We start from the raw sequence: 15,694 nt of genomic DNA on the forward strand, positions 1-15,694 counted from the left end.
TTATATATATATATATATATATATATATATATATATATATATATATATATATATATATATATATTATGTTTAGTAATTACCCACCTTAAATATCAATTTATATTTTAATTGTAAATATTTGTGTTCATAATTTTATCATATCAAATCAACATAATAATTAAATAATAAAACCTTTTTAAGTGAATAAGCATTACATTTTCTTACTATATAGGAAATTTAATAATATTAATAATTTTTAATAACATAGAATTATTTTAATACTTTAAATATTTAGTGCGTGCATCGCATTCGCATGGGTGAGATAGTTGTGTTATAAAGTTTGTACGGAGTATATAAATGGAACAAAGTACATTTTTTTTTTTTTTGAGAACAGTTAGAATTAAAATATATGGCAAATTGTCATGTAGGAGATCTTGCTGGCAATCTAAATGCAAGCCCGGAGTTCCGCTCATCTTCTTCTCTCCTCAGCAATATCCCTCCCTTTTCCTTTCTCTCACTACGATGTACCGGTAACGTCTGAATAGATCCGGATTTTCCTGTGTCGATCCCGAAAAACCCATTGCCTTTTTCATCTCCGCAAGCTTCGCCCTCCCATTACTTCCTCTCTCTCTTTGGATTCGCGTGCAGATTCCAATAGCTCGGAGAAGAAGAAGAAGGAACCGACATGGGTTTGAGATCGAACGCCTATCTTTACCTCCTTGCCCTCTTACTTTTTATTTTCGCTGCCCAATTGATTTCTGCTCAGGTACTTTTGATACGCTCTTCTTTATCTCGATTGCATGTGTGCGTATGTATTAACTGATGTATTTTTGGTGTTTGGGTGCCGATAATTCGTAGGAAATCATTGATGAGGCTGGAAAAGAAGAGTCGAGCGGAAGGATTGGAGATCTGGGTCGCCGCAGTAAAGTGAGTATACTGTAATTTTATGTTCACATATTCATTTTGTTGGAAAGCACATTGGAATTGAACGATAATTTTCTGAATTAAACAATGGACCTTTGGTGAACTGGGATAGAATGTATTGTTCTGCACCTTCTGTAGTTGATTCAATTGACTTTGGAATGATCCAATCTCGGGAAGCTAATGATATGAATGATTGAGAATAGCTTGGTATCTTGGTGTTTAACAAGCAAGGAATGCCCAAGTATGATGGTGAGAAGGAAGAGGGCTTTATCGTTGTTATTATTAAAAAAATTTGTTTAAATCCAATGCATAGTTAAAGAGAGCCTATACCCAATTTGTTGGTCATCAATTATTTGAGGTCCTTGCCAGCATTGTATCACCTCACTACATCAGCCCACTGTGGCAGTGGTGCAGACCTATTCATTTGCCATCTTGGCTGCCATAAACACACAGCAAGCTTAAAGTACTAGATCAACATCTGGGTATCTGTGCAGTATTTTGAAGATAATTAACAAGTTCCTTAGTCTACCCAGTAAACTCCTGGTTATTGAACATTTAAACTAGTGTGCGTAGAGAGGATGATGGCTTTACTATTCCCATGAAAATGGCTTATGTTTCTTCAAGAATTTTGTGTTTTCTCTTGCATCTGCTGATGAAGATTGTCAATCTTGGCCTATCAAAAGCTTACATATTTGTTAACTTGTAATTCATAGTGTAATTAAAATGGTACTCACACATGATATAATATTGGGTGTTCTGATTGTAGTGAGAGGAGCATAGATCACAAAATGCCTCTTGTATAATGTTTTATATTGTATATATTCCTGAGTTAATAATGTGATTCCTTGGTTATTGAACATGCTTTTATTTTGGTGGACAGATTATTGTTGACAAACTTAAGACTGGTGATCTACAAGAGGAAAATGATCCTGATTCTGTGGGCCTTGGCCTCGACTTGGACACAGGGCTTGGAGTATTTGATGCCTTCATTGCAAGTTTGTCGATGATCATTGTCAGTGAGGTTAGTGGCTTTGCTTCTGTAGCTCTGTTGCCACTTCTGTAGTCTTATGACTTAAATATTCCGGTGTTTGCATTTCACTGTGGGAAGTTTTCTCTCCCAGTTTTCATTATTGTCTATCATGTGTTATCTTGGTGATGATGATAATGGAACTTCTTATCCACTAGTTTAATAGTAATCTGCTGCTTGGCATTTCAATGAGCACAGTTTTATGAAACAAAATCACAGCTGGGCATATAAATTGCTCACTTTGGTGTGCTCTTCTCATGATATTTCCTTATTTTGGCTCACTAAATATTTTATGAATGGCTATGCTCCTAGATTGGGGATGAGACATTTATAATAGCAGCTCTTATGGCAATGCGTCACCCTAAGTCAATTGTTCTATCTGGTGCCCTGAGTGCCTTGTTTATAATGACAGTAAGCTATCCAATCTCTTCTCACTTCATCATTTTCAGATTTTATTGTTTGAGGTTCTACTATGAGGGCTTGACTTGTAATACTAAGACTAGTATTCTTTCCCATGTAAAATAGATACTTTCAACTGGACTTGGCAGGATTGTGCCTAACCTGATATCAAGGAAGCATACTAACAGTGCAGCTACAGGCATGTGATTTCACATATTCTTTGCTAACTTCCAATCAGTTTATATTTCATTAATGCAATGCGCCAATGCTGATGACAATTTGAACTGGGAAAAATATGTGGATCAATGAGATGACTTATTGCTTCTTCTTCTTCTTCTTCTTCTTTTTTTTAATATATAAATTGCAAAATATGTTCACATAATACCATTTAAAGCATGGAAGATCCAACTTTTGTTTGGAGTTCCCGACTTCCTTCAAATTGTGATTGCTAGTGTCATGCTTGAAAGCCCCAGATATAGTATATGTGCTCCTCTCTGTCAAAATTGAACTATACATTTGCAGAACTTGATTCCCACCATACTATCTGCTGTTTACTTCCATGCTACAAGCTTTCACTGATAAAGTTAAAATGGATGCCTCCTTCATTAAGCTAACTGGTGGAAGGGATGTTTTTTCAGGGAATTCTTTTTGGTTCATTAGATTCTCATTTTATTTTGCCATGTTTCCTATCTTTGGAGATGAAGGGTCGGACTGTGGGGGTGTATGTGCTTAGTTGTAAACATCTACTATGACTATATGAAAGTACTAGTAATAATCTATTGGCTGGCTATGATTTATCAGAAAAATCTATTGGTTAATTATGAATCTCATTTTTCATGGTCCTTTGCAGTTCTTTATGCATTTTTTGGGCTTCGGCTACTTTACATTGCGTGGAGGTCAGATTCAAAAGCTTCCCAGAAAAAAGAAATAGAGGAAGTATGTTTTCACCTTTTGAGTTTAGATTGATTTATGCTACAGTATATTTATGAAGGTAGAACTTAATGAGTAATGAGCCGTAAAACTGTGCTTGTTACTTTAGTTACTGCTCCATACTTCTAAAATATATCTTTCTTTATGAGTGTATGCTCTGCTTCTTACTCCAAATTTCCCATCTCCTTTTGTCCCATTGTGCTCAAAATTGTTCAAATTTTTAAGTTTAAATATTCCAGGTAGAAGAGAAACTCGAAGCTGGGCAGGGGAAAACAGCAGTTAGGCGTTTCTTTTCTAGATTCTGTACACCAATATATTTGGAGGTATGGGTCGGGTTATCATTTCATTTTTCAATTCTTGGTTGAATCACTATGCCTGTATTTTCAAGTAAAGATTTGATCTCATGAAAATGGTGCAAGTCAATTTACTTGTATAAATTGTATTATTCTAATGAATACTCTTTATATTCTTTATGAAGCAGGTGAACTCAGTGGTGTTATCTTGTTTAATCAACAAATTAGTAATTTGACTAACATGTCTTGTGGCTATTCCTAAATTTGCAGTCATTCATCTTAACCTTTCTGGCAGAATGGGGAGATCGCAGCCAGATAGCAACAATTGCTGTAAGTCATTCTTTATCATTGTTGAATAACTGGATGGCTGCCTTGTTTGTACCATTCTTGTTTTTCCTTGTTTGGTTTTTTCCTTTTTTTTTAATAATGGCCATTTCCCCCCTTCATTCGTGTGGTTGTAGTAAGCTATATAGATTACTTCCATTATTAGAAGTGGGAATTGATTCTGTTGATGGTTCTAAGTGGAGTTGCATTCTCAGTAGCAATGAATTATGATTGTGTGTTTGTATGCAATATTAAGATTGCAGCTTAATTTCCCTTGTCAACAAAAAAGATATAGTACAGTTTAATTTTTTATCTCGGTATACATTATAATTTTTCACTCGTTTGAATTTACTCTGACAATGGTTATTGTTACATGAGAGTCTAGGCCCTAGGGGTGTCAAAGTTCTGCGGGCCGGCCTGCGGTGGGGCGGGTTAGGGTCATAAAAATAAAAAAGATGGCCTGCAAAAATGTGGGCATAACGAAGGCCTGCACGGGTCATGGGCCAACCTGCAGGGCAGGACTTTAAAAAAAAAAAAAAAAAAAACCTAGAGGGCCTCTTTCTGCTAGTGGCCGTAAACCAATATGTACCAAGGTCCATTCACTCACTGTTCACAACTTTTAGTTCGCCTCATCCTCACTCATTTGATTTTTGACAAAGTTTCTCCTACCCTACACCCTACTTTTTTATTTTTATCATTAAATATACATACATGCATGTGTATATAAATCTACATGTTCTTTTTCTCTTTTTATTATACTGGCCGATAATATCAGGGACAGATATGCATGTATAGTAAAACTGTCCATTAAAAACTTTGGAATAAATCTGTTGACGTTTTATTTATTTTTGGGTGTTTCTATTAAAAAGCTCGTGGGCTGACCCGCGGTGCCGCCAACCCTGCGTGGGGGTGGGCTAGGGTCACTCGATCTCTAGCCTCGGGCGGGCTTGCAAAAGTCTGCCAAATTTTAGGCCCGCAATGGGCCGGGCCGAGCCGAGCCGCTTTTACAATATTACATGAGACTGCTGCATAAAGAAAGAATGTTTGTGGCACTCTTTACTCTGCATGCCGAAGATGGTGAGTTTCGGATTGATGACCCGCCTTTCATTTGTGCAGCTAGCTACCCACAAAAATGCAATTGGAGTTGCTGTGGGTGCCACGATAGGACACACAGTATGTACCTCTTTGGCAGTGGTGGGAGGAAGCATGCTGGCCTCCAAGATTTCACAGCGGACAGTAGCAACAGTCGGGGGCTTGCTGTTCCTTGGTTTTTCCTTGTCATCGTATTTCTACCCACCTCTATAACTACCCAAGATCATAGATACACGCAATACTTTAGGAGTGCCGTCACTTGTTTTTGGTTTTTGGGAGTAAAATTAAAAATTTTCAGCAGAAGCCCTTTTGCTCATTCTTAATTTTTGTTCAAATTTTTGCAACAATGTAAGCATGTGGATATATGTTTGTATGTGCATTACAGAGATCACTGAAATAGTTGGTTATTTGGTAAGGAATCCTAGTAGTAGTATTTGATTATTTTCTCAGATATCCTTGTCACAGAGAGGTGCATGTATGATGAGGGTTGGGCAAATTATTTCATACCATAACAAAAGGTACATTTTTAATATATTAAAAATACATTATTTGTGTATATAAAAAAATATATTTTTAATATTCAAATAATGTATTTTTTTTGAATATAATGTATATTTTTAATATAATATATTAATAGTACATTATTTTATAATATGGTCTACACAATTGTGATGGTTGATATCCATTATTAACAATTGAATTGCTCGTCCTCCTTGGTTAAATAATTCTATTGGACAAAAAAGGGTCAAATAAATCATGTAAATAGCAGTTGCAGTCTTGCAGACAAGAAATTTATGGAATTTTAGTAATCTGTTTTGAAATTTTGAAAAGGCAACGAATATACATAATTTGAGTGAGCCGTTTAAGCATGTAATTAAAGATTTAATTGAATGTTTGTACAACATTTTTGGGAGAGTTTCTCTCAGTAGGGTCTAGCTGAGACTTTATTAGTCTCACTCTCAGGTTGATGTTCAATTCGTCTAACCTATGAGGACATTCCTAAGAGGTTTTTAAATAGTTTTTTCAAAAAGAAAAAATTGGAAGGGGACTTGGGGGTGGGGGGGGGGGGGGGGGTTTTTATTTTTTTCTTGCAAATATCAATTTTTTGTGGGACTCATTAGATAAGAAAATGAGGGAAAAGTTGTTGCACGGCTTATGTATGTAGCGCACTGCCACGTCACTTGAGCGCATAAATGTATCTTTTGTTATGATTTTTTTGTCAAAATTTTTTTCCTTCTTTTTTCCCCTTCTCTCTTCCCTTTCTTTTCTACTTGGCACTGAAAAAACAACAAATCTTGCATTGTTGAGGTTGCTATGAGCTTGTGGCACGCTAGTGCCAGTTTGACACGTAAATGTACCTTTGCTTTTTTTTTTGTCAGAATCTTTTCCCTCTTCTCTCTTCCCCTTTTTTCTACTTGGCACTGAGAAAACAACCAAAAATCTTGCATTGTTGCGGGTGCTCTGAGTTTCTTTAAATTAAGCTAAAAAATAGTCATTATATATTATAGTTTGGTGCTAAAGACCTTATGGTCTAGTGGCACCCGGTTGCACCTCCACATGAGAGGGGTAGGTTTGAGCCTCAGTGGAAGCGATATTGACTCTTTGTGCTTCATTTGGTTGAGAAAGTAGCTACGAGTAGATTTACACTGTAACAGATTCAATAGTACTCAAAAAAATATATATATTATAGTTTGGTAATAATAAAAGATATTACATAGAGAAAGACAAAATAATTTATCTCCATTTGTCATAATATGTATCATGAGAAAATCAATTGTATTACGTACTAATTCTAAAAATATGTATGTTTTTGTTTTATTTAGATAAAAGTAAGTAAGAGTAGCTAGTTTTTTAAAACAGAAACAAATATTTCTAAAAAAATTGATTTAAATTTTTGATTGATAAAACTTTCAAAGTATAGTACAGAAATATTTTTAAAATATTAACTTATAAAAGATTCATAAACGCAACTCAAGATTAGTAATGTCATACAGTTACATGTGTTTTTAGTTTCTATTTACTCCCCTGACCCATTTTATGTGTTTTAGTTTCTATTTACTTCCTCTGGTCAATTTCATGTGTTGGTTTAGTTATAGACGTTTGACTGTAATTATTTTTAATATAACTTTTTATAATGTTATGTTTAATATTATTATATATTTAAAAATTATATTAAAATATTATTGAACACAAATTTAAATTTATAAATAATTAAAAAATAAAAAATAGTATTTATTTAACCTATTAATATCAATAATAAACATGATCTGTAAAATGAAATAAAGAATTAGGGTGTTTTTGTTCATAGGTTTACACTTTACACGCTTGAAATGAGAATCAAAACATAGTTAGTGTTTGGTTGACAATTTTTTCAAAAATAATTATGAGATTTGATTTACCCTTCAATTAAAAACTACATTTCCTAATTAAAAGTAGATATCATTCCGTCTTATTAATAATTTGATTTTTAAGTTGGGATTAATGCTTTTAGATATTTATTTTGTTCATATTAGTGTTTTGGAGGTAATTATATAAAAATCAATTGCTATTTTTAAAAAGTTTATTTCTATTATAAAATTATAAATAACCAAACATCAATATTAGTAATCATTCCAATTTTACATTAGTACTAAAGATTCAAAATACTTGGACCTCGATTTCGATTCCCCGGAGAAGCAAACACACCTTTCTTATTACTTGAAAATCCCTACTAGTATACAAATCACTCTTTCCGCTCCCAGAACTTTCTACAATTCTACTGCTCTTCTTCTTCTTCACCCCCAAAATCCATTTCTCCTCGTTCATCTCTCTCTGTTCCTATGGCGGCGGCCATAAGAAGCGCGCTGCTAAAGCACCTGAGAGTGGAAGTTATTGCACTGCGAAACCCTTCCCCTAACCCTAGGGGCCCAATTTTTCGGCTGATCGGACTGAGCCGTCATTTCTGCGAGGAAGCGAGAGGCTCCTTCCTTGATAAATCCGAAGTCACCGACCGTGTCATCACCGTCGTCAAGAACTTTCAGAAAGTCGATCCCGCTAAGGTACTACTCCCCACCCATTTTCACTTCTCTCTGCCCTCCAATTTTTTCTTCATTTCTTTTGTTCTCAACATTTAGTTCTGTCTTGGTGGACAATTTGACCAAAGGTGAGGAATATTGTTGTGAGACTCTGGGAGTAATGGAGTATTATAGTGGTGAAAACATAGTTAAAGCTTGATGAGAAATCGCGAGGGTTCGCCCCAAAAGAAATGCGAGCCAGGGCTCATAGTATAATTTGGGTTTAAATTTTGTTTGCGCCTGCTGATTTATATGTATGAGCAGATTAATATTATTTTGAAAAATATCAATTTTCGAAAAATACATTGTTATTTTAATGATTTTAATATTTTATTACTATTGATTTTTTTTTTTAAATACTTTGGTTAGTTCAAACTTTCTCTGGTTTCAACTTGAAAAGTGGTGTGGATTGTGTTGATTAAAAGAGTATATGTTAAACTGGGTTCTGTGGATTCTTCATTCTTGACTTGAGATGGCTATTTGGAACTGTATAATGCATTGCAGTGATCAAACAAAACTAGGGTCTTAGGCAATTTGTGATGTGCTACATAGTACTGACTTATTATTTTTTGAAAATAATTTGTTTATTTGATTCTTGAAGATGTAGCGAAAGCATTGAATTCCATTTGCTGCTAATTCATGGCATTTAAATTTAAGGGATTGTGAGGTGCCATGGCTGGGATAATGTTTAACTGGATAATTTTGAGAAAATGATAATTAGTTGGGTTCGATTTTGAAAATCAAATGAAAGCAGTGAATTGCTTCTTTGGTTCATATTTTCTTTGATGGTCATTGATTTTTTTTATTATTATTTTTTAAATTTAATTGCAACTTCCCATGAATAATGTTCATTGATTCACTGATACGAATTATGGGGCACTAGAAAATTGGCATTTCACAGGAGAAGAAAATAACAGAATTAGATGGCTTTATAGTTACAAAATACTTTCCAACATACTTTGGGCTGAAGCAATATATCTATGTTCATTATTTGTACATTGATATAGCAGGTTAGAGAGATAGGGTGAAGGAAAAAAAGAGGATATAAAAGAAGGAAAATAAAAGAGTGGTAAAGCAAGTGTATGATTTGTACTCCCATAAAGGCTGGAGACAAAGATGAGTAGTCTCCTACGCACTATTGTAAAAATCGGCCTAGGCAGCTGCCTAGGTGCCAATTTGGCGCTAGGCACCCCTAGGCCGAGGGGATTTTACCCTTAGTATCAAACACAGTTATTAGTGAAGCTAAAATTGTTGGATTGCTGCAATTAATTCAGATATTTGTTCAGTAGCTATTTGGAATGGTATATTTTGCAATCCCAGCCATGATACTTCTGGCATGTCTAATTGCATTATCTTTTCATAAAGTGCTTGTTGGGTCAAAGGGGTGGATTGAAATGGGTGGGAGAGACTCAGAGAGTATTTGATTTTTTTTTTTTACTATGCACGCTTGGTTCATTGGATTTACTTTAGTTATAGCTTGTATTCATTTAGCGGTGATCAATGCAAAAACCAGTTACTGCCTTCTTGGTAGCATTCGTTTTAAAGTTTTCTGTTAATGCTTCTCGTGACAAATCTTTTGAATTGACTGGATATGTCTATAATTAAAGGATTTCTTAGACACTTCCCCATCCCCTGTTGTGTTTGAAGGTTAAGGCGGTGTGTTTTATCAGGTGTTATCTCTATTTCTCTCTGCAGGTTACGCCCAATGCTCATTTCCAAAAAGATCTCGGTTTAGATAGTTTGGACACCGTGGAGATTGTAATGGCCTTTGAAGAAGAGTTTGGGTTTGAGATTCCCGACAACGAAGCAGACAAGATCAATTCAATCAATCTTGCTGTTGACTTCATTGCATCCCACCCACAGGCAAAATAAAAACAAGAAGCTGCAGGCAAGATCATTTGTTTCTGTTGTAGCGTGGTTGAACTGTAAATCCTCTCTTTGGAGGGCTCTTTCAGTCATAATTTGAGATCATGGTAACATCTTTGAGAACAAACTAATTTCCAATCTGAAACGTTAAGGATGGATTTGAATTATGAATCCTGTTTTATCTTGATGAATTCCATGATGCATGCTCCCTTTTCAACTTTTTTGAAGCATAATTATGTGGGTGATTTCAGATTATTATATTTTATTGATTTTTGATCATCTGGTTTAAAGTTCTCTAATTATTTAAAATGTGATGTTGATGTATTACTTTTAAACTTATGAAGATTTTAAGTGATGATATGTTCTCAATTATGAACTTGATTATAACAGACACTCCGTGTGTGTGTGTCTATATATATATATAGAGTGTGTGTGTGTCTATATATATATAGAATTTAGTCGGGTGTTTCCCGTGCGGTTGTGTGGTGGCTTTAGGTACGTAATTTTCTTCTTAAGGTACGTGATTTGTATGCTTAAGGTGCGTGTGTGCTAAAGCTTAAGGTGCGTGAATCCTAATCATATGAGAAATGAGAGTCACTCCCTAGGTGAGAATTTCCTAATCATATGAGAAATGAGAGTCACTCCCTAGGTGAGAATTTGTGGACAAATTTAAACCATTGATTTGCAAGATCTGATGGATGAGAAATTAAGTAAATGTGTGGGGTCATTTTCATAAATATTACAAAATTTTAAAATGAGCGGAGTCATTTTTATAAAAGTTTTGTTTATTTTCAACCGTTAGATGTACTAAATCAATGGTTTGAATTTGTCCGCATATTCTCATTTGCACATGGTTCTTAAGGACTATATATATATATATATATAGACACACCTCCAACACCAACAGCATAATTGTCTAACATGGATAGGATTACTATATTGCAGTGAGGACGGTGGTGAGTGCCAACTAAACAGAAAGTTGAAGTAATCCAATGTATGTATTATTGCTTGAAATACACATAACAGACCTAGGTATGGTAGGAGGTGGAGTCCAATTGAAGTATATTTGATTTGGTTTTTTGAATAACTTAACTAACCACAATGAAAATGAAATAAACTTTTTCTCCTCAACATACAACAATATTATATACAACTAGACACCATACTACACGATAAATAGAGTATATATGCATGGGATGTGGACCAAATAGCCAACCAGCTAATTAAGGTATATATGTACGGTTTGGTTGGTGTGAACACTTAAACTTAGACTCTAAGCCAAAACCACACACCTTATATATCTGTTGTTTAACCCCTTTATGCCCACCTTCCAATCACCATAAATCTCTCTCTCTCTCAGCTTCATCATATCATTTGGCAAATATACGATACAACCATTATTATATATTTCTTGAAGAAACTAAAGAATGAGAGATAGAATGGAAAGATTTGCACTTCTTCCCTTTTCTATGGGTTGTGTCTCTGAGTCAAGTGTTGCGGTTTCTCGTCCTCTTCATCTCACCAATACGCCACCAAATAATCCCCTACACACACCAAGTAACTCCCCCCCACCCCCCCTCCAACTTCTCCCGCTTATAATTTTTTTGTTAATTATTTTTCTTTATTGAATCTTGCCAGAAAAATTTCAAGAGTGGAGAGAGGAAAGGGAAGAGGTAGAGGAAGAGCGGGAAGAGGGTGATGAGAAAACTCGTCATCTTAAATTGCGGAGGCTCTTGAAAAATTTCAAGAGCTTGTCTCAATTATTTTGTAAGTTCACTTTTACATTACCTTTGCATCAAATTAGAAGATACTTTTCATGTATTTCAACTATAAAAGTTTAATATTTATTCTCGGCACACTTTGATGAGAGCCCAATATTTACTTTTATGAGCCAATCATATTAAAATATTTTTACATTGGGTAGTGTTAAGATCCGAATCCAAAACATCTTTGCATGTTTTGCAATTTAATAATTATAAAATTGATTTTTTTAAAACTAAAATCCTCAACTATTAATGAACTTTGATAGACATGACAGTTGAAATCAGTCTTTCTTTTTTACAAGATGACTTTGTTCTCATTTGATCTGTCCTTGTATATATAAAAAAAATGTAAAATAGCACAAATATAGCCCAGCACCTTGTGCTCAGCATGTAATGACTCTCTCATATGGGAGGTCATGAGATCGAACCTCAGTGGACGCAAAGGCGAATTAACTCTTTGTGCCGTATATTTGAACAGACACTACAATTTGTATTATAAAAAAAAACGATAGGATTTTAAAATTATAAATAAGGTAAAATTACTAATCAAATTATTGTATCCAATTCAAATTGAACTAGTGTACAAGGAAGATGGGGATGAGGTGGGAGAAGAAGAAGAGAGTAGAATGATGGAGATTGGACATCCAACAGATGTTAAACATGTAACTCACATTGGCTTGGATGGGGCGTCCACTTCAATCCTCTCCCAGAGATGGACCCCATCATGCAGGATGATGATGGACATGCATCCGCATCATCATCACCATCATGACATCTTCCTCAGCACTACAACTTCACCCTCTCCGACCACGGCGGCCACAACTCCGGCCACGAACCCACCGTCGCCGGCATCTATTGTAAATGCAGTGCATCACCAGCCAGCTGACGTATAATACATACATGTTGATCTGCCTTGCCAAAATATGTATAAGATATTTGTTAATTAAGATCATAATTAATTAACAAAAATGGGCACCATTGGATCGGAGTCATTCATCATTATATCCCCCCCCCCCTCCACCCCCCATGTAGATTGCTTGTTTTGTCTGTGGTGGTTCAGGGTTCACATATATAACTATGCAATTCTCCATGTCTGTACATTGTAGGTACACATATGAATTGAAGTAACAATAATCAGTCATGTAATTACTTGTCATGCAACTTTTACATTTGCTGGTTATATTATTCCTTAATCTACTTAGCTAAGAACTTGTGGTCTACTGACACCAAGTTGTATTCGGATTCGAGCCTTAGTGGAGATGGTATTGACTCTTCGTGTTTCAGTAAGTTGCGAAAGTAGTTATAAACAGATACTACTTTGTAACCGCAAATTATATTGTAGACCATGGTCCACACTGCATTGTGGACCAGGACCATGGCTGATATTGTAGTTGTGTTGAACAGATACTGTAGTTGTGTTGAACGAATACTGTAATTGTGTTGAAAGGAACTGCACTTGCGCAGAATAGAGGTCGTTTTATCCGTTCAACACAACTACAGTATCAGTTCAACACAACTGCAGTATCAGTTCAACACAACTGCAATTTCAGACAGATGAAATTAATAGCCTCTGTTCCGCGCAATTGTAGTTCCCTTTCAACACAACTGCAGTATCAATTCAACACAAGTGCAGTATCTGTTCAGCACAACTGTAATATCAGTAATGGTGCATAGTCCACAGTATATCAACTGCTTTGTAACAAAGGAGTAGCACTCCAAAAAAGAAAGTAATAACTAATTACAATATAATATAATATAATTGTATGTATTGCATTGCATATGGGGAAAATTATATATAATTTAAAAGGAAAAGACTATGTGTATACTCACATTTTTTACTCCCATCTTTTACTTTCACACAAAAAATCTTGATGTAGACATGCACTTCCATTAGGATCCATATGGAAAAATTAGCTAATCAGTGTCCGCCACATCAGGAGTACATGTAATAGAACTCAAGTTAAAATTTGGATCAAATAAAAATATACATACTGCCCCATAGAGAATATAATGGATAATCAATCACAATCGTCCATCTATGAAGATCTAACAACTCTAAAGCAAGGAAAAAAATAGTGATGATATTTTCATAAATAACTTGAACTTTGTTAAGAATAAGTGTTTAGTATATTTTGATGATGCAATATGAGTGTGAATCCTATTAGATAGACACTTATTGAAATTTTAATTTGTAATATATGGAAAGAGAAAGAGATTTGGCTTGCTTATTTGTTTGAACATTGAGTTGAGAGCGGGGTAAATACTTTTGACTGACCCTCTCATTGCCCTCTATAATAACATGCAGCTGATAATGCAGACAAATATCTAGAAGTTCAGTGAGGAAACAAGCAACAACATTGCTAATATGATGAGGAGAGAGGGGGCGCTCTCTTTAATTTCCTTACCAATCCTTATTTACTACTACACCTTTCTCTGGGTGTAGGATGTTGAGGCTCAAAGACTAAAGCGATGAGGTATAAAGTGAAGAAAGGAGGACAAAATGAGATTAAAAAATGAATAGTATCCAATAAGCAAGATAAGGATCTCTCAAGAGATCATATCATAACAACAAACTGAAACAACAACTGAAATACACATATTTAAATAACCACACCGGAATAGAACAACAGACATGTTCTCACAAAACTAGGTGGTAGGACTAGTAAGTCCACTTGAAGGGTCTGCACGAAGCAAACGAAAGAGGCGACGGAAGTTATGATCCATCTCTGGTAGCTCGGCTGGCCCTAAAGCCAAAAAAGTATGGCATTTCTTAATTATGCTATATGTTGTTTTGCTTTGCATTGTTTTATAGAAGGGGTAATCCTTGTTCCTTGTGGTTTTCACTCCATGTTTTTATAGATCTCAAGTCTTGTAAAATCAATTTGTGTGCTTGCAGAGATAGATGAGCCAAATGGGTCGTATTTTAAAGAGAACAGAGGCAAGTCAATCAATTACTTTGTACTTGTGATGTTTTGGGTTTGTATACATAAATAAGTGTATTTATTTAAAAAAAAATTCAAGTCTTGGTTTATGGATGCAAAATAGTTACTAGTTACTATGCAACCCATTAGTTTTTAATATGGCTTGTAGTTTCTAAAGTATGGGATGTGCTTTTGTTTGAAGGGAATAGAGTATAATGCTATTTCGAACTGTAGTTTTTCTACTGAATTCGCAAACATGTAGGTGCAATATGCAGTTTCAGAAGAAGATGAAGGAAAAAAGGCACTTCTAAAAGATTTTAGTTTCAGTAGGTTCGTGAAATGCATAATTTTGAGTGATTTTTTTATTGTAATTTCGTTATGTGGTGTTTCCTGGTGGATGAAAATTAATTTCATAAATTAGCTAGTGTAATGTTTTTTAAAAATTTTCTTCCCAGTTATTCTGATTATACTGCAGTTTGATATCAACAACAAACTGAAGGAGCTGAGCTTTTCTACAATTTCCGATTGTATAACATCTATGTTATATGGTGTTATGTCACATGAAGAACAATGAAATTCTTTAGCTTAGAATCATCTAATTACTTGATTGTCTGTTGGTTGCTTCTTGCTATCCCACATTGATATGTCTATGAGCATCGTATTGGTCTAGTATCTTCTGCCGTTTGTTGAAAGAGTATTCTTTGTTTCAATAGATGATTTGTTTGATGACAATTGGTATTGTAAATATATGAAGTTGTGGTTATGTATGTTTAACGATTTCGGGCCTACCATATAATTTTGCTATAACTTGCTCTTAGGAAGTGGCCAAGATGCGAGGGAGAAGAAGTATTATGGATTCCTTAACTGAAACCATTGACCTTAATCAGGGATTGGTGCCCAGTAGCAATTCCATGGATCGGTCTAGCCCTTGGGATAACATTATAGATCTAGTAGGGAGTTGTTTTTCCAATTCAGTGCTTGATGCTAGTGAGGGAAATGCTGGTTACATGAGTGCTCCTAGTTTCAGTGGCTGGGATCAAGGTGAGTCTAGCTCTGTTGTCGATGTAAATCGTTGTATTTATTACAGCAATTTAAAAGCAGGGCATATGTGGCCTTCTTCATC

The 15,694-nt window shown here is 35.0% G+C and overlaps 3 protein-coding genes across 3 annotated transcripts; all 3 read left to right on the plus strand.

The window, feature by feature from the left end:
• The first annotated feature begins 398 nt into the window (after positions 1–398).
• LOC115996502 (GDT1-like protein 4) lies at positions 399–5,419 on the plus strand. Its single transcript, XM_031235761.1, has 9 exons — positions 399–745; positions 838–906; positions 1,784–1,924; positions 2,243–2,341; positions 2,456–2,528; positions 3,180–3,265; positions 3,499–3,582; positions 3,823–3,882; positions 4,993–5,419. Exons 1-9 carry the CDS (start codon positions 665–667, stop codon positions 5,179–5,181), a joined length of 882 nt encoding a protein of 293 aa, XP_031091621.1. The 5' UTR covers positions 399–664; the 3' UTR covers positions 5,182–5,419.
• A 2,279-nt stretch (positions 5,420–7,698) lies between these two features.
• On the plus strand, positions 7,699–10,105 carry LOC115996509 (acyl carrier protein 2, mitochondrial-like). Its single transcript, XM_031235768.1, has 2 exons — positions 7,699–8,006; positions 9,717–10,105. Exons 1-2 carry the CDS (start codon positions 7,788–7,790, stop codon positions 9,891–9,893), a joined length of 396 nt encoding a protein of 131 aa, XP_031091628.1. The 5' UTR covers positions 7,699–7,787; the 3' UTR covers positions 9,894–10,105.
• Positions 10,106–11,126: 1,021 nt separating this feature from the next.
• LOC115996505 (CRIB domain-containing protein RIC4-like) lies at positions 11,127–12,811 on the plus strand. The gene is made up of 3 exons (XM_031235765.1): positions 11,127–11,444; positions 11,526–11,654; positions 12,230–12,811. The coding sequence occupies exons 1-3, from the start codon at positions 11,315–11,317 to the stop codon at positions 12,541–12,543; spliced, it is 573 nt and encodes a 190-aa protein (XP_031091625.1). The 5' UTR covers positions 11,127–11,314; the 3' UTR covers positions 12,544–12,811.
• Positions 12,812–15,694: the final 2,883 nt, after the last annotated feature.

Source organism: Ipomoea triloba, chromosome 11, assembly GCF_003576645.1.
Source record: "Ipomoea triloba cultivar NCNSP0323 chromosome 11, ASM357664v1".
NCBI lineage: Eukaryota > Viridiplantae > Streptophyta > Magnoliopsida > Solanales > Convolvulaceae > Ipomoea > Ipomoea triloba.